General features: G+C 48.5%; 1 protein-coding gene across 1 annotated transcript in view; it reads left to right on the top strand.

Annotated features, from left to right (window-relative positions):
• LOC134024473 (neurexin-3b-like) overlaps positions 1-20,050 on the top strand; it is a 186,091-nt gene that overhangs the window by 33,696 nt on the left and 132,345 nt on the right. The window contains 3 exon segments of the mRNA XM_062466918.1: positions 11,693-11,994; positions 13,540-13,563; positions 15,054-15,215. Coding sequence (XP_062322902.1) covers positions 11,693-11,994; positions 13,540-13,563; positions 15,054-15,215 — 488 coding nt within the window.

Here is a 20,050-nt window from a genome sequence, read left to right as displayed (position 1 = left end):
GAGAGAGAGTCAATGTGTGCAGTGCTGCCCTCTGGGGATGAGGAGAATATTCATAGCGGCGCTTGTTTCAAGTTTGTTGATAAGCTAATATTTGATTTTCCTTCTCCCTCGTTCCTGCCCTCTCTCTCCTCCTCTCTCTCTCCTCCGTTCTGCGCTGCCTTTGTTTGTTTGGGGAAGTGGAGTGATTACCGCCCTGTCAATAAGAGCTTCATCTCAATCTCTCCTCCCCTCTTTCATCCATCTTCTCTCTCTCTCCTCCTCTACTCTCTTTCCTCCCTATTTCCTCCCTATTTCCTCCCTCTCTCTTCCCTCTCTCTCCTCCCTGTTTATATCTCACCCTCCATTGCTGCTCATGTGCCGTTCACACACAGAGTGAAGGATCTTGGGAGTTGTAGTTTTTGCAGCTTACATTGAGACATTTTGAGCGATGGGTCACAAGAGTGGATTACACAAAACATACACACACACACATACACACACACTCACACACGTATACTGGCACGCACACACACACACACATTTACTCACACAAACACACACACTTTCACTCTCAAACACACATGCCCCTAAGCTGTACTGAGACTTCTATAGGATGACCGTTGGGGTGAACTGCTATAGATGTGCTCTGAAGACTTTGACAAGGCCTCACTTATCATCTCTACGTCTCATCTCAGCAGCCCTTCTCCCCCCCATCCCCCTCTCTTCCCTCCCTTCCCCATCCCCCTCTCTTTCATCTCCAGTCTGTTCTTGCGACAGAGGTCAACGTACAGCACCTTAGCAGAAGTTAAGAGGTAGTAAATTGACTAACCGTCCCTCACACCCCCCCCCCCCCCCTCCCTCCCCCTCTGCATGGTTAGGCAGCCAGCTCCAGTTGAGGTCATCTTTCATAAATTGACGGTGTAATAACCTGGAGGGTTTATGCTGGGCCCTGGCCTGTGTGTCCTCTGACGAAGTTGAGGAGAGTGTGTGTATGTTCTCTGAGGAAGTCGGGGAGACTGTGTGTGTGTTTGTGTGTGTGTTCTCTGAGGAAGTCGGGATAGCGAGGAGTAAGGCAGACAAAGTCAGCCTCTCTTTAACAGCCTGGCCAAATACAGAGTTTTATCAGTACCCGGGCTAGTCTATGGTGTGTGTGTGTCGGGGACGGGCCTGTTTATATTACCGTTGAGACGGTTGATAAGCAGTCCTCTGAGCTGCTGTCTGTCTGGATCGCTAGATCTCCTTCTCTGTCTGGCTCCAGAGCTCCACACATCCCCCAGACCTCCCTCCAGACCCCCCCAGTCACCCCTCTCTGTCCTGGGCCTGTCTCTAGGCCAGTCTCCCTGGTCCCTCTGCTGTCTGACTTCTCTTTCTCCCCCTCAGGCTCTCTCCCTCGCCCGCTCTCTCTCTGTCTCTCTCCCTGCCCTGACCCCTCGACCCCAGGATGGAACTGTACGGTGTCCCATCTGTGACATACTTCTCAGATCTCAGGAGAGAGAGAGAGATAGAGAGACAGAGAGATATATATATATATATATATATATATATAGAGAGAGAGAGAGAGAGAGAGAGAGAGTCTGCCAGGGAGGAGGGCTTGTTCTGACTGACCCCGCACAAAACAGGACACCCACCCACCCAGATGCACACACACAAAAGCCTGTGCACTTACTCACACATACAGTGAACATGCGCACACACACACGGACGCAGACAAAAAGCCTGCACACTTAAACACACATTCAGTGAACTCCCACGTACATACACACAAAAGCCACGTACACACAGACACGGAACAAGCCCCCACACACACTGGGTTGTTGCTAGTGTGTTTACAGACAGACATTTTTGTCTCCACAGTGGGAAGGAAATAAAGCAGACTGGTTGTGTGTGTGCGTGTATGAGCTTGTGTGTTTCAGCACATTATGTGTGCGTGTCTGGACAGCATGTGTCCGTGTGTGTGTAGGTGTCTGCAGAGTGTGTGTGTTTGCAGACTGTGTGTGTGTGTCTCTGCAGTGTGTGTGCCTACATGTCCGTTCTGGGGGTGTTCACAGCAGACCATACATGTGGGACCAACCAGCACACACACCACCCTGCACACACACCACCCTGCCTGCCAGTACCCAGCCCACACTAGCACACACACTCCATCCCTCCGGAGGAAACACACACACAACCTACCGCCAGCTGTCCCATACGCACATGGAGGGCTCTGGATTGTACACATTTGTGTGTGTTTGAGAGTGATGGCACTGTTGGCTGTGCGTGTACAGTACAGGTGGATGGTACTGTGTGTGTGTGATTGTTCAGCTGTTCCTGTTAGCTTGGGGTCCACAGGTTGGCCTGCAACAGAGTTCCCTGTTAGCCTGTTTACTGCTAGCCTGTTAGCCTATTAGGCTGTTTACTGATAGTCTGCTAGCCTAGTGTTCCCTGCTCACCTGCTAGTCTGTTTACTGCTAGTGCTAGTGTTGCAGGTGTTACTGTCTGTTAACTCTCCAACATGGCCTTTTGTTCTGGAGAAGGAGCCGCCTTACAGACAGACAGAGAGAGAGAGAGAGAGAGAGAGGCTCTAAAAAGGTTCTTAGGAACTGAGTGTTCATCTTCACACCAGCACCTCATAAGAAAATAAACTGTTAATATCATCCTCTCCTTTTTCTCTCTTCCTCCCTCTTCTCGTCTGTCTCTCCCACTCTCCCTGTTTCTCTTCTTCTCTCTCTCCTTGTCCTCTCTCCTCTCCTCCTTCCCATCTTCTTTCTCTGTGTCTTTCCCTCCTCTCTCTCTTTCTCTCTCGCTATTTGTCTCCCCCCCTCTCTCTACATTCATCTGCCTGGAGATTCATCCCCTCATCTCTCCCTCCGTCAGTGTCATTGAGGGGAGTGGTTCAGCTCTCCAGCCTAATAACTGCTTCTGAGATGGAGAGAGGATAATGTTATTGACTTCCTTATATCCCTGCCAGATAGGGCATGTGTGTCTGTGTGTGTATATGTGTACGTGACTGTCTGTATGTGTGTAAGTGTGTGTGTGTGTGTGTGCCTGTGTATGCCCGTTTGTGTGTTCAGACGGTCAGATGCAGAAAAGCCCCATGCAGGTAGGACAGCAGCTTCAGAGGGATTAAGGGGTCAGCAAATGTGATTGTGTCATGATTGAATCAGCTCATATACGTGCCTCCAGATGGAGTGAAAGATTATCACAGTCCCAGTAATGGCAGACAGAAGTGTTACAGTAAATATCACTTTAATCAGTGACTCGATGGTAAATGATTCTATTTACCTGTGGATGAAGAAGGTTGATTTGATTGCACACAAATATGATATTTTTAGGACAGGTACAAACATGACAGGCACATGTGTTTTTTGTACACTACAGTATGTATGCTCACATCTGCGCACACACACACACACACACACACACACAGCAGCTATCAGTTGGATGGATTGCAGGGACAGATGACTGGTACATGCACGTGTGTGTGTGTGGATTGTCCTATAATTTTAGAAATCCTGACTGGGGGGGTATCTGGGAATACAGAGAGAAAGTTGTTAGCCCCAACACAGCCCTCAGCCTCCTGCAACCTTTACTGATGCACGCAGAGAGAGAGAGAGAGAGAGAGAGAGAGAGAGAGAGAGAGAGAGAGAGAGAGAGAGAGAGAGAGAGAGAGAGAGAGAGAGAGAGAGAGAGAGAGAGAGAGAGAGAGAGAGAGAGAGAGAGAGAGAGAGAGAGAGAGAGATACCCTGGCATAGTGACTGGCCTCTAGCGTACGTGTCAAAGCCACGTGAGCAGGGTGTTGTGTGTGTGTGACATGCCTGTTTGTCATTAGTGTTTACCAATACAGTGTCCCTCCTCATGCTTTCCCATACAAAGTTCTCAACCTGAGTGTGTGTCAGTGTGGAAGAAGCTTGGATGAGACAACCTAACAGGATAGAACACCTTGTTTTTCCGTCTGAACTTCAAACCCTTCAGTAACAGAAAGTGATGGAGAAAGAGAAAGGGAATGCTTTCTTTTTTGTACCCTGAACTAATGGAGGATTGTACCAACATACACCCACGGAAACACAGTCACACAGTGTTTAGGCTACAGGCTACAGCTGGTTCTAACTGGATTTAAAGGCACAGTAAAGTCTGGAGTGAGTTTCTCTCCCTCTCTCTCATCATCTGTCAGGGCTCCAGAAACATCCTCTTGCCAGAGACAGGGGACTTTACTGGTGCTAACCTGCATGGATGAATCAGATGAGTCATGAGTAGATGACAGTGGAACCATTGTGCCACCACCTGACACCAGAAGTGAAAGGTTAAATAGGGAAGGTTAAGGAGGAGGTTAAGGAGTTCTAGGAGATCTGCTTCTAAACGGCTATAAACGTGTCCGCAGTGACACACTAGGGTGGGCGATAGGAGCACTTTTTTTCAAGTCAGGGCTCGACAATAACGATGGCCCGGGGCCAGTAAAAAGTAACGTCGGGACAGTTAAACTAGCAACTCACTGGCCCGATCGGGCCACTGCAAATTATTGATTGGGAAAAAAATTCGCATTGTAAAAGTTAACATCCTTCATGTTTTGCTATCTGCTAAAATGCATAAATAACTTTGCGCGCACAGTTGGCAAATCAAGAAGTGAGTAGTGAGTGACCAGTTGTTGTCAAATTGTAATTCTCTAATCTCATACATTTTTTAACAACTGGCGCGAGACAATAAAGTGAAGATGGCAGCAAAGTAGAGCTACGAGCTCAAACGGAAGAACCTTTTTTTATGGAACGAAGATGCACTGTGTCGTCTGTCGTATGTTCCCGTCTAAAGCGGACAAAAGTAGATATTTTTACACAGGCACCGACAATTTTCGAAACAATCCCTGACCAGCCATGCTAGCAGACAGCACCTGGTTTGCGTGACAGCTAAGCGGATGGTTGACAATCCATCTTCCAGGTCGTTGACCATGCTGGTCAGGAATTTAAATGTAGATGCCCATCGTGTTATTGCACAATTTATAACAACGGCATATCACGTAATTAAGACGGGCCAGCCGTTCGCCTCGTTCCCCCAGGCTATCGAACTGCAGCAGAAGAATGGTGTCGACTTGGGTACTTAGTATCATACTGATGAAATGCTATGTAAGCTTTTATATATTAGCATTAAGGGACCAGAGGTTTCAGTTTCTGCCAGACAGAGTTGTGCAGAGATGGCTGTCAGCAGGGAAGAGAGCACGTCATGTTTGAGGTTAAAAGTCAATTGTTTTGCTGACTATTACATTTACATTTTTTATCACTAGAAATGTGATTTCATTGTTGTTATTTTTATATCCAGGATATGTTTAATAAATGGTTAAACATGTTAACAGAATAACACAATTTATAAGTCTTTGGTTTTGTTGTAACAATGATAAATTACAACTTTTGGAGGGGGGGCCAGTAAAAATTGTCTTGGGGCCAGTAAGTTTCAAACCCACTGGCCCGGTGGGGCCAGTGCCAAAAAATGTTAATGTTGAGCCCTGCAAGTGCTCCTATCAACAACCGTCACTGCTTCAAACAGTGTGTTCTGCAGTTTACGTGTAGCGGTGTTACGGAGCGTAGCTGATCTGTGATCCGCAAACAAACACACGCACACAAACATTGGTGCACAAAACCCCCGGAACTCCCTGAATCTGGACGCAAATCTGCAGTGAAAAGATACTGACTTAGATGTGTGCTGTGTTTTTCTAGTGCTAAAGGTTCAATTGAGTATTTACAAGCACACATTTGCTTTGACCACCTACAGTAGACCATATACGCATGTCTTTTTGTGGACGGATAGAGCAAGCTATTTGCAAAAAGAGGTTGTGTTGTGAATGTTGAATCCCAACAAATCATTCCAGGATGCTCGTATTGCAAAAAACAAAGAAGAAGTAAAAAGCGCAGTGACAGTTCTTGCTAGCTGAGGAGCGGACGGTGATTATTAAAAATAATATTCAAATGAAAAAGCAAAGTTAGATAATTTTGTGTCCTTTATTGCTGATCCGAAAAATATCTGATCCGTGACTCAAAACCGCAGTTTGATCCGAACTGTGAGTTTTGCAATCCGTTGCACCACTGTTTGTGTGTGTGTGTGTGCACGTCCTGACAGAGAGCGATGTGGGGAGGAGTAGGCCAGGCCTGCTGCTGACAGGAGAGATAATGGCCAATCAGACGCCTCTACGATCTGGATGACTGACGGGCCTCCGGGACCGCCTGTCACGCTCCGCCCGCAACACAGACACACACACACAGACAAGCACACACACATACGCACACATGCACACACACATGTGCATAAACACACACACACACGGATATACACACACTTACAAACATACACACACATGTACAAACACACACGCACACATACACCCACACAGGCATGTTGAACCAGTGAGTAAGGATCTTTCAGAGAGAGAAAGCAGCTTGTGGAGGTGGAGCACTCATCCAGAATCTCATCCATCCCTCCCTGGTCTCTCCTCCCCTCTCTCTTTCTAACTCTCTCTCTCCTTCACTCTCTGTCTCTCCTGCTCTCTCAAGGATGAAGGATGGATGAGCGCAGGGTGATCTCATCCCTGCATTGTGTCTCTGCTCTTTAAATATGGCCGCTGCCGTTGCCACAGTTGTAAACGGCCTCAGTAACCATACAGCAATCAGCCTCTCTGTTTCTTTTTCTCCTTCTCTCCCTTCCTCTCCCTCCCTCTCTCCCTCTCTCTACTTCAGTATGCGCTCTGCACCATTGCCTCGCTTGATGGGATCGGACCTCAGGCAGCATTCCCCCATCCCCCTATCTCTCTCCCCCCCGCCCCACCCCTCCTTCCTACTCCCCCCCATCCCTTCCCTCCCCTCCTCTCTATTCCCTCCTCCCCCCATCCCTCATCCCCTGATCCCTCCTCATCCCTTTCCCCTCCATCCCTTCTCCCCTCCTCCCCTCATCCCTACTCCTCTATCCCCTGATCCCTCCTCATCCCTTTCCCCTCCATTCCTTCTCCCCTCCTCCCTCATCCCAACTCCCCTATCCCCTGATCCCTCCTCATCCCTTTCCCCTCCATCCCTTCTCCCCTCCTCCCCCCATCCTTCCTCCCTACTCCCCTATCCCCTGATCCCTCCTCATCCCTTTCCCCTCCATCCCTTCTCCCCTCCTCCCCTCATCCCTACTCCCCTAATCCCTCCTCATCCCTTTCCCCTCCATCCCTTCTCCCCTCCTCCCCCCATCCATCCTCCCTCATCCCTACTCACCTATCCCCTGATCCCTCCTCATCCCTTTCCCCTCCATCCCTTCTCCCCTCCTCCCCCCATCCCTCATCCCTACTCCCCTATCCCCTGATCCCTCCTCATCCCTTTCCCCTCCATCCCTTCTCCCCTCCTCCCCCCATCCTTTCCCCCCTCTTCCCCGAAAACAGGAACTCTGAACCCTGCTTTTGAGTTTAGACAATGGTTATCTTTCTGTCTACGTAGTGAAGAGCAGCCTTGTGCCTTACCCGTACGTGTGTGTGTGTGTGTGTGTGTGTGTGTGTGTGTGTGTGTGCGTGCGTGCGTGCGTGCGTGCGTGCGTGCGTGCGTGCTGCTGGGAGTAGGTGAGGTATTATCTGGAGAAGTAAGGTTTATCTAAACCCACAGATTAAAGTGCCAGGGGAACTGTGCTCCTCAATGCAAGACTGCTAGGCTAATACTGTCTGTCACTCTCCTTCCCTGGAGACAAGTGGGAACTCTCCCTCTATTTTTCTGTCTCCATCTCTTTCCCTGTCTCCTTCCTTCTATCTCTCCCTCACTCTCGCTGTCTCCCTCTACTTCCCTCTCTCCATCTTTCTCTCACTCTCTCGTTCTCCCTCTGTCAGTTGTATAGAAGTTCTGAAAGATCAAAAGACAAACACACGAACATTCTACTTGAACTTGCCTTGTCACAAATAGAGCTGTCACAGGACTGACAAATGTGTCCACAGACACGATACAACTTATTAATGTTGATGTTCACTCCTTTGCAGATGTTGTTGCTGCAGATGTAATCTCTTTGTGGTGAGGCGTGATTTACTGGGAGTGACATCATCCAGGATGGCCCTGATTTGAATTCACTAGCTGCTCATTGTCGAGCACTGGCACAATTAGCGTTAGCTTTAGCAGCTATAGCATTTGCAGTCTGTTTGATAAAAAGACGACTGGCTCAGATATGCTTCCCACTCATCCTCTTTTTCAGTGAGGAGGAAAGGAGGGAGGGAGAGGAAAGAGAGAGGAGAGTGAGAGACTGACTGAGTACATCTTTAGTCACGATTTAGCCTCACTGTGTGGGACGATACAGTACCAATCCTCCACAGTCCCCACTCCTCCTGGGTGCTTGACGATTAGCTAATAACAGAGTTTAGCCTTTTCTATTTTTAGGACTGGTGTTTCCAGTCACAGCTAGAATGTGTGTTGTGGGAATGTTTGGCAGGCTCAACCAGAATATTTTAACTCTTACCACAGCATTTCTAATGTCAGCCTAGCATAGCTCAACATTGCATAGCCTAGTCTAGCCTAGCCTAGTCTAGTGTGGCCTAGCGTAGCCCGCTAATGCTGGCGTACCAACCCAGCAGCCATCTCTGCAGTGAGGCTAATGGTTTTGGCAGCATTACAGCTGTTGAAGCTAACCCAGTCTTTTGCTAAGTCTCTCCCACCAACGCCTCATCATTGAGCTCATCTGTTTTCGTCCTGAGTACTTATCAGGGCTTCTCAGCCCGACGCCGCGAGCAGGGACTGTAATACCCTGCGCTGATCAGCAGAAGGTCAGGGTCACAGATTCTGACTCAAGGGGTCCTGGAGGTCAGGCTGGGGAGTACGCAGAGGAGTGGGGATGCGGGGGGGGGGGGGGGGAGAGACGGGGGGAGGCGGTATAGGGAGAGGACATGGAAATGAAGAAGCTAATTGCTTCCAGTGGAGTTTGAAATCAAGCCCCCGGCAGTGGACGGCTTGGCACACGGATGGAATATTGATGACGGGTGAAAAATCCAGAAATGACCTGCTGTATGATCGATATGAAACCCTACAGTGTGTTGGCTGGGTGTCCACAGACGATACACACACACACACACTTTCACACTCTCTCACACACACACACACACACACAGATGCACACAGGCATGCACACGTACACACACGCAAACACACATACACTCATACACACACATGCACACGGATACTCAAATACTCACACACACACGCTTTCCCTGCACTCAATACACTAGAGGTTCCATTTTTACTGTGGAAAACAATTCAGTTCTAGCTATTAGTACTCAGAGAAATGACTTTTCTTATAGTCTAATCATTCGGTTAGTTTACATTAAACTATTGCAGACATCCCAACCTGCAGAGACTCATTTCAGGGAGGTGGCTTCTCCCGGAACTTCCAGGAGACTTGGGATGTCTGCTATTGTAATTTTTAACACAAATAACCAAACAGGATGTGCGAGTATGCTAGAGCAGCTATGCAGCAGAAGTAGTTAGACCAGCAATCTGAGTGGCAGCCCTGGTTTTAAGGCTAGACAGTAGCTAGTTGGCAGAGCTCATGTAGCTCAGTGGTATATCATTTTACTGATGTAGCATAGCTACAGTGCTGTAACAGGTGTCATAGCTGTGTACTGGAATGTTTGTGCATTTGTAGAGTCAAGGTTAAAACATATTTGAATGAAGCAGAACAAAAGTACATATTTTTATGCATTTAAATAAATTATGCTGCGAATTTGCACTGCTTTGGTGAAACTCGGTACACTGTATATACAATGAGAAAGTCCTCCCATATGAGCCCCTCAGTGATATATGTTTCTAGAAAGCTTCGCCATCAAGGTAAACAGTTATTCATTAATCATTTGTGAAGTGCGTCTCTCCCAGTGATTTAAACGGAGCCTGGAGTGACATTGGAAGCCCTTTGAAGATGGATGCTTTATTCTGAATAGGTTACGAGACTACATAATGAGCTTTACACAGAGAAGTTACTCACTAACATTAGCTCTGCTATCATTGCTGTTTTCCTCCAGCATTCAATATTTGCCATTGTGTTGTCGGTGACTTTGATGTTGTATGGTTCCACTGAGGGATATTTGAGGACGTTCAAACTGCTGGCTCTAATGATGGAGGCATCTGTGATTTGTCCGATTGGAGACATAGAATCAACAGAGTCCACTGGGAGTCCCCTATGTCCCCTCCCCCCTCACTCCTCTCCTCCTCCCTCCTCCTCCCACGCCATCCTCTCCTCTACTCAGCTGTGTGAGAACGTTCTGGGCTCCAGGAGGTGAGCTCCTTGACCTGAATCCTCCCTAAGCCAGCTTGCTCTCTTCCTCCTAAACAATACTATCCTGTTTACTAGGAGCTCAGATGGAGAAACTCCAGCACATACCTCTTCTATTCCAGCATGCACTGCAGCCCCCAGTTCCTTTTACAGATTGTACTAAGCATTACAGCTGTGTTTTGGTAGATATCGATCCTTCGGAAGGTAAATCCAAAATAATTTAAGCCTACAGTATGAGCACTTCAGAGCTTCGTAGAAGGGGCTAACAGACACAAACCTTCATGAAAAGAAAACACATCTCTTACACAAACACACACACCGAGACTGAATAGTATAGTGGTACACCATGCTGAGGCATTGATAGATTCAGGGCTCAGACTGCTCCGTCCTCCTGGACCTCTGGGCTAGTTAAGAAGCACGAGTCAGACCTGGGCAGGAAACCACTGCCTACAGCCTCACCCCCAACGAGAGAGAGAGAGAGAGAGAGAGAGAGAGAGAGAGAGAGAGAGAGAGAGAGAGAGAGAGAGAGAGAGAGAGAGAGAGAGAGAGAGAGAGAGAGAGAGAGAGAGAGAGAGAGAGAGAGAGAGAGAGAGAGAGAGAGAGAGAGAGAGAGAGAGAGAGAGAGAGAGAGAGAGAGAGAGAGAGAGAGAGAGAGAGAGAGAGAGAGAGAAGAATCTGCCCTGTCCTCTCATGTCTGCCTGTCTCAACTCCCCCTTTCTTGCTCTTTCTCTCTTCCTCTCTTTCCACCTCTCTCTTCCTCTCTCTCTCTCCCTCCCTGGTAGGGAACTCGAGAGCGTAGACCAGGAGTCCCAGCGGTGGTGAAGTGCTGCCAGGAGTCCATAAAGGAGCAGAACTGCGGGGTGATTAATGTGGATCATTAGAGGCCCCCATCATGGCCCCTGTGAGCCATCATATGTAGCCCCGCCCCTAGGGTTTTAAAATAATGTATTCGCTTAGCGGACGCTTTCACCCGAAGGGATTTGAACCAGAGCACATCATGAGTAGCAGTCAAGTGCTGTACCGGTGAGCTACACCCATCCCCAGCAGGGTTGCTCTTTGGTACTGTGTGATGAGAGAGAGAGTGATGTGAAGGTGATTCGCTGATTCATGGCTGAGGGAAGGAGGGGATGTATGGAGTGATGTATGGATAGAGGGATGGAGGTTGGAAGGAGACTGGTGTTAGTGACTATGGCTCTGTTCAGTCTCTGCTCCCCTGGGAGGGATCACAAGAATCACGTTTGTTGAGGTCGTTTGTCGCTGAGTCATGCTGGGTGTGCGAGAGGTAAACTGCTGATTCAGCGTCTTCCTCGCCCTCGCTGCTGTGGTTTGTTCCGCTGTCCGAACCTGTCGAGATTTGCTTTATATGATCATGTACAAACGATTAATTTTGCTGCCAATTGTATCCGTACAGACCTTGACAAACGTCCCCCCAAAAAAAGCCTTCAACTTGAACGTGTTCCTCTTGTCCTTCTCTCCGCAGCGAGGGAGGAGAACGTGGCCACGTTCCGAGGCTCGGAGTACTTCTGCTACGACCTCTCCCAGAACCCCATCCAGAGCAGCAGCGACGAGATCACGCTGTCCTTCAAGACCTGGCAGAGGAACGGTCTGCTGCTGCACACGGGGAAGTCGGCCGACTACGTCAACCTGGCGCTGAAGGACGGGGCCGTGTCGCTCGTCATCAACCTGGGCTCCGGGGCCTTCGAGGCCATCGTGGAGCCCGTCAACGGGAAGTTTAACGACAACGCCTGGCACGACATCAAGGTCACGCGCAACCTGAGACAGGTAACCGCGGGCGACGGACCGGGATTGGTCGAGGCTGATGAGGAGGAGGAAGAAGATGAGGATGATGAGGAGAATGATGAGGAGGATGAGGTTGATGTGCAGGAGGATGAAAAGGCTGAGGAGGAGGATGATGAGGAAGTCTTTGGATTTGAATATAGTTTTGAATATAGTCTTCTGTCTTTCCACGCACTCAAAGTGCTTTTCAACTGGAGTAAAGGTGGTGTCTGTGACTGGTGTCACATTGAGATTTGTTGTTCCACCGAAGCGTATTAAACAGAGTTATGAGGGTGACATGATGACTGAGCATGTTGAGTTATCTCTGCTTTTTACCAGATGCACTGGCTCTTAATTCCTCCTTCGCTGGGGGAGTGATTATGGAGACGCGTTGAGCCTGTGATGGATAGAGTAGCGGAGATGTCTGTGTTCTCTCTTCCTTATCTTGGAGTCTCCTCCTCCTCCTCTCCTTCATTTAGACGTGTCTGGGCTCCTGTCCTCTCTGGAATGACGGTTCTCTTAGAACCGGCTCTCTCCTCTCTGTCAGGGAGAGACCGGTAGCCTTTAGAACACAGCAGGAAGTGCTTTCTCCTTGTTGGCGGGCAGAAGAGAGGACTGGGGGCTGTGAAGCTTCCTGTAGCTCAGCTGTCCGACGGCCTTCTGAAAGTGGAGGAATGAGTTAGAGTCTGAATCCACCCCACAGAGGATCAGACGTAAACCTAGCTGGTTCATACTGACAGTGGCGTGATGTGAAATGATAGGAAGACATCTGTTTTGCGGACGAGGTGCTGTTAGATAGTGAACATGGGTACTTCTTCGAGATCACAAACGTTTGTGGTAGATGGTTTCCCAGCGGCCCAGCAGAGCTGCGCTGTGAGGACTGTGTCCCGGATGGTCACATGGGATTGATGTCATGCTCGAGTCATGTGATCGATCTGTAGCAGGACAGGTGAGGAGAGGGAAGGTGGGAGGAGAGGGGAGGCGAGAGGAGAGAAGGAGTGAAGAGGAGTAAAAAAGGAGATGAGAGGAGAAGAGGTGAGGAGCAGAGGAGAGGAGGAGAAGATAGGAGAGGAGGAGAGGAGGAGAGGAGGAGAGAAGGCTAGGAGAAGAGGGGAGTATGTAAGTGCGTCCTGTTTGTCCTGACTGTGAACTGCTGCAGGTAAGATTCCACAGGGCTTATGAAGAGACTTTAGATTCCAGAGCCCCAGAGCTGAGGGAACTATCTTTGTTCCCCTCTCTCTCTCTCTCTCTCTCTCTCTCTCTCTCTCTCTCTCTCTCTCTCTCTCTCTCTCTCTCTCTCTCTCTCTCTATTTCTCTCTATTTCTCTCTATTTCTCTCTATCCTCTTTGGAAGACACGCTTTGTTAGACTAACAAATCATTCATGGAACTAGTCATTCTAACTACTAACAGTTATCTAACCTAACTAATGTACTAACATCCTAACTTCTCCATCTTTGGTTTTTATTTTATTTTGTTTGATCCATCCTTATTAACAACGTTTTTGTTCATTATTCCTTTGATTTCCTTTCTTCCCCCCTTTTTCCGGAAAGCAATCTGGCATTGGACACGCTATGGTAAACAAACTACATTGTCTGGTAGATATCATTCTTATTGTCTTTTTTTGGGTTTGCCGTGTGTCCCTCTCCCCCTCTCTTCTTTTGCTTTACCTTTTGAGTTTCATCCTAGACACTCTTATCAAAAAATGAGGAGATGGGTTTGTATTACCAGGCTTTCTTCACTTTGCAATTTCCTCCCTGCCTCCTTCCCTCCCTCCCCCTCCCTGCTCCCGCTCCAGACTCTCCCTCCCCCTCCCTGCTCCCGCTCCAGACTCTCCCTCCCCCTCCCTGAACCCGCTCCAGACTGTCCCACCCCCTCCTTTCTCTTCTTTTTTTTTTTTTTTTTCACTCCCGCTTTTACGTTTTTGTTAGTATTTTTATTTTTTTTTTTTTTTTTTACCCCACATTGCCACGAGGTTCATGGAGTCTCCGATCAACCTTTTGACTTATTGACCTTTTCCAGGGATTCTCTTCTTTTTTTATTTAAAGACCCCATTTTTTGTGCCGACTGTCGTCCAGAACTGACAGAAGCTTGCCTCAATCCCACAAACAAGATGGCCACTTCAACCAGCAGGCAACCACGTGCCGAAAACCAAAACATCCCCACTAAAACAACCTAACCAGATGGTTGATTAACACCCATTGCGGGAGCTCTGACAGTTGTTCCAAAACTCACTCTTGCGCATGGCTTGATATCCGTCACCTGTCACCTCTGACCTCTGACCTCTCACCCATAACCACTAACACTCTAACCAACTCACCTTCACTCACAGCCCTCCCCCCCACCTCCCACCCTTGTGTTGTGGCATGCTGGTGCCAGTGTTTGTGTGTGTGTGACCATGGTCACTGCCCTCGTCTTGACTGTGCATGGTGCCCGCTTCCATGCGCTCGCTGTAGCTTTGTGACACATCATGCATCACATCATGTTCTCCCGCCACATGTCCAGTTATACGTGTTCTGGGAGACATAGAAACCTTGGTTTGCACTTTTGTCAAGTTGAGAAATCTCCCTTTGTTATGCATGAGTGTGTCTGTGTGTTTGTAAGAAAGTGTGTGTGAGAGTGTATGAATGTGTGTGTGTGTGTGTGTGTGTGTGTCTGTAGTTACCGGAAAACCCCCCAAACCTAAGTCAAGTACAATCAGTTTGTCCTTGGTTGAAACATTTACTAACCCCCCCCCCAACCTGAATCTTCAAAACCGAATGAGAATCCATTCTCTTACCCCCATCAAAGATAAAGAAAATATGCTTCCGCCATATTTTCTTTACCTGTCCTGTGAACCTATGACTAAAACTCATTCAAGAACCCAAAACGCTGTCTGATCCAAAACTACCTCTCCTACCTACGGCAACTAGCCAACCCAGATAGCTGAATCAGCAGTAGAACCCAGAGATCTCCAATCTAGAACCAAGCCGCAGAGCCAGGAGTGAGGTGTGTGCGTTCGGGGGGACAGGAGTGGCAGAGCGCTGAGTGTGACAGGTTGGCTTTGGGATGTGCTCTCCCTGGACAGGTGACCATCTCCGTGGACGGGATCCTGACCACCACCGGCTACACCCAGGAGGACTACACCATGCTGGGCTCAGATGACTTCTTCTATGTGGGGGGCAGCCCCAGCACGGCCGACCTGCCTGGATCCCCCGTCAGCAACAACTTCATGGGCTGTCTGAAAGAGGTAGGAGGAGCCTTTACACACACGCACGCACACACACACAGACATGCACACACATGCACACACACACTAGCACACACACACAAACACACTTCTGCAAGCACAGTCACAAATGTTGATGGTACACTAAGACACAGACACACCCCTACAAGCACAGTCACGCGCTAACAAGCACACACGCTAATGCATTGCGCATGTATGAAATGTACTCTAGATGCATACTGTACCATCCGCAGCATCCACTTAATCTGAATATTACTGGAGACGTGAAAGATCAGCGTAGTTTTCCCCCAGACACGGAGACCAGGGAGAAATGAAATTGCTTTATCAATTAAAGCTGCTGACTCTGCAGAGATGGTCTCAGCCATTCAATATCCCAGCTTAATGCAATTCATAACATTCACAGCAGTTGAGGAGAAAATGCCCCCAAAATGGGTTCTGTCATATGTAATTTGCCTTCTCAGCTTGACTGCGGAAAATATTCGCGTCGGCCCTTGATCTGGCTGTGGAAGGCTGTAAACACACTGGATGCTGGGATGTTGTTTTGGGGTGTTTATAATATTTATAATTCAGTTATTGACTCCCCTGCATGTGGAGCCCTAAGCGCTGGCTCGACCCTGGTCCTCCTCCATAGCTCCCGCAAGTCCGTCTTCTCTCTCCAGATGCAGGACAGGGTGGGGACGGCGCTTAAACGCTGTCCCAGCCGTGCCCGGGGGGGTCCCACCGCAGACATCCTGTTGTGGTTATTAACAGGAACATGAGAACAAGTGATGTGACACGGATGACAGGTGACGCCTGGCTTTGGAGATCCTGGCTTTGGAGATCCTGGCTTTGGAGATCCTGGGTTTGGAGATGGTCATTAAGGGGGAAAATCAAGCTGATTATTCTCCTCATCCTTGAGTGAAGCTGACTCTCTCAGCTGAACATTAAGTGTATGTCTGTGGCTGTACGTGTGCACCCTAATTGTGTGCTGATGATTGCTATGATCACTATGGGGAGATTGACCTTTAGCTATTATCAAATGCCAGGAGAGGCCACTAGCCATTCTATAATGGCAGGCGTCCATTAGTGACATTCCATCAGTTCTAGAACCACACAGACTTAAAGAGCAACAATTATGCAGCCATGTTATCAAATTAGTCGTTTTCTTTTTTTTTAATTCAGAACAGTTTTGTGACTCTTCATACACAGATTAAACACGATCTCACACATGCACGCATTACTCTTTCTCGTCATCATTTCTCTCACTCACTTTCTCCTTCCTTCCTTCCTTCCTTCCTTCCTTCCTTCCTTCTGTCTCTCTCTCTCTCTCTCTCTCTCTCTCTCTCTCTCTCTCTCTCTCTCTATCTTTCTCTAGCTCCACTTTTTCCTTCATTCTCTTTCTACCTCTCCCTCTCTCTCCAACCTGTAATAAAAGGTTAGACAGACAGAACACTAATTTGGGTGATTTGTCACCCAGTCTGGACAGCAGGGACACCTCCCAAACATGCCCTTCATTCAGCCGGTCAAGCTTCTCTGACACAAACACACACACACATTAACACGCTCACACACACACAGACTCGCACACATACACACACCCTTTTAGTGGTGGCATGGGGGAATGTAGAGAAAAGTCACCTTGTCTAAGTTCTTTTATCTGGTGACTGAGTGTTGTGTGTGTGTGTGTCCTCTGATTGGCTGTCTGGTCCTAATAATGGTGGCCTGTCCCAGCCTACTAATGACTCGCCCTTCCTCCCTCTCCTCTCCTTCTATCCCTCTCTCTTTATGGTCCTGAACTGTGCTTCATAGGGTTGAATAGACTGCTGACCACACACAAACACATCACACGCACTATGTGCCCTGTGCCAGACTGTTAGGCACTCTCTCTCTGGATCTCTCTGTTTCTAATGTTTGGCCAGAGCACACACACACACAGCCGATGGGTGTGTGGCTGCAGTAAATGTCTCTGCTGCCTGTCAGAGTATAAAAGACATGCTGCTGTATTGTGCTCCTCATTTTCAGATGCTCTCATCCTCTCCCCTGGGTGATGCAGGGACCATGACGTCATCCACACACACACACATCCACACACATCCAAACGCTCACACACAGACACAGCACACAGACACACACGTGTTCAGCCATGTGGGCAGACGCCTGGTCATGTGACCGGCGTCCAATCCCTGTCAAGCCAGCCTCCGTGATGGCTCTGGCCCCTGGGCCCTCATGGTGCCAGGACCTGGCTCTGCTCTGGGAAACAGCTGGTGGCTCTGCAGTGAAGTTAACGTTTTAGTCATTCAGTAGATGCTTTTATCCAAAGCAACACGCAAATGCTTCAAGAGAAAGTACAGCAGGAGACGACAGATCGGAAGTGCATGACTGACAGGGTTCGGGGGGTCTGGTCTGGTCAAGCTTGTGGCTTCCTGACCGGCCCTGCTGCTGGAGCGATCTGTCAGTCTGAGGAAGGAGGAGGGGATGGGAGTAGATGGGGGGGGAGAGAGAGAGAGGAGGGGATGGGAGTAGATGGGGGGGGGAGAGAGAGAGAGAACAGAATGAGTGACCACACCCTTGCAATCGAAAAAGACATAAAAAAACATGGTTACCTAAAGAGTACAGAATCTGTGGGCACTGTACATCAGGGGAAATTGAAACAGAAAAACATTTCCTACTTAAGTGTTACAAGTATGAAAGTATAAGAGATCAATATCTGGAAAAATGTAACCAGTTAATTGTAAACTACACAGAACTTGACATAAATGAGAAATTAAGGATATCTCTGGGCGAAGGGGCCTACTGCAAGCCTTGCCGCTAGATATGTATCTCAATGTCACAACCTGAGGGACAGTGAATCAACCTTGTATGACTGTTAAACCTTTCTATATCTTACTATGACATGCATTTATCTGTAACTTTTCTACAGTCCTCAACTTACTATGTTACTGTCATTTTGCCATATTATTATTGTTAGACTTGTTGTGAAACGTTATGATATATATGTTAAAATGTCCATTCAATATGGACTGCTTTGGCAATACTGCTCAACCCGAACTGTCATGCCAATAAAGCATTCTGAACTGAACTGAGAGAGGAGGGGATGGGAGTAGATGGGGGGAGGGGGAGGGGGAGAGGGAGAGGGAGAGGGAGAGGGAGAGGGAGAGGGAGAGGGAGAGGGAGAGGGAGAGAGAGATGGTAGGGGACAGGAAAGAGGGAGAAAGAGAGGTTTAGCCAACAACTACACGTTGTGTATTTTCATACCACCTACCCTCACACCTCACACTCTTGTCTCTTCCACCCTGGCCGGTGGCAAGTTACCCACAAAGCCTTGTTGGGCTCCCAACATGTAGTGTGAATGCATACAGCATCCTCCTTCTGGTGTCTGTGCGTCTCACAGCGCACATGATGAACGTCACCATCGTCACCACCCACACCTTCCCTCCCTGTCGCTGCCCACACGCCTTTCAAACGGCAACGATTTCCAATAATGATTACGTTTAATTCTGACTGTATCACATTCCCCCACACCCCTAATCCCTCCCCTCATCCCATTTGAAATAACATTTACACACACAGGGCCATTGTTATATTGATTTGCGTCTAGGTGCGCATTAGTCTCTTTGTGTATCCAGAGAAGGAGAGAGAGGGTGAGACAGTTTGAGAGACAGACAGACAGAGAGAGAGACAGAGACAAACGTACACATAGAGAGAGAAACAGAGAGTAAGAGACAGTCAGAGAGAGAGAGAGAGAGAAAGAGAGAGACAGAGAGAGACAGAGAGAGAGAAAGAGAGAGAGAGATATAGCGAGAGAGATATAGCGAGAGAGAGGGAGAGAGAGAGAGAGAGAGAGAGAGAGAGAGAGAGGGGAACAAAGATAGTTCCCTCAGCTCTGGGGCTCAGAGAAAGAGAGGGAGAGAAAGAGAGAGACAGAGAGGGAGAGCCTCAGCCCAGTGTTCCCAGTGTCAGCAGCTGGTGAGTGTCTTTACTCATGAGGAATTAGCTCCCCTTCCTCAACACAGAGGCTAAATCAGTACCAGAGGCTGCAGCCAGGGCTAAGGCCAGGAAGGACTCGCTGATTTAGAGTAGATTAGTGTGTCTCCTTCCTCTGCACCCAGGACACAATCAATACAGCATCAGGGAGGGAGATGGAGGAGCCAGGCTTTATGGACTCGTTACAGCCCCTGTGATAGTGGGATGGAAGAGAGGGGGAGCGGAGGGATGGAGGAGGTGAGGATAGGAGGGGATGGAGGAGAGGGCGAGAGGAGGAATGGAAGAGAGAGGAGGAGTGCGAACCGACAGGGCCAGAGCAGTCCCAGTCCATCCCTGTTTTAGAACATCATTACCATTAGTTTATTGATCGGCCAGGCAGAATGCCCCATCATATACGGCCCCAGCGTTGCTAGTCCAGCTGCGGGGCGGACAGGATCACAGCAGAGCAGGAGACACACAGCAACGCCAGGGAATGAGGGAGTCTCCCCAGTCTCTCTCTCTCTCAAGGTCGAGGAACGTGACAGGGAAAACTTCGGCTGGCCTGATTCAGGGAAAGTAGCACAGATGCTGAGGAGAAGAAAAAAAACACGGAGAAAAACATGACCTTGGATTCAATTAAATCACTGAGAAAGTGTTGCAAATGATGGCCCAGTCACTGGTGCTCTAACAGGTCCTGGCCCACATTAAGAAGAACATGGCTCGTGCTATAAATAGAACTGACAGGATTGGCCTTTTCTCCATGTCAAGGAGACATGACTGCCATGCATAAAACATGCAAGTCAAAATGTTACGCTGCACTGTGCTCTACTCTGCTGCTTGAACCTGGGTGATTAAAACGTAATTAATTGCATGAGCGCTACATGGCCCTTTTA

This window comes from Osmerus eperlanus, chromosome 8 (genome assembly GCF_963692335.1).
Source record: "Osmerus eperlanus chromosome 8, fOsmEpe2.1, whole genome shotgun sequence".
In the NCBI taxonomy this organism is placed as follows: domain Eukaryota; kingdom Metazoa; phylum Chordata; class Actinopteri; order Osmeriformes; family Osmeridae; genus Osmerus; species Osmerus eperlanus.
The sequence above is the reverse complement of the archived record's forward strand: the minus strand, read 5'-3'. Positions and strand labels throughout refer to the sequence as shown.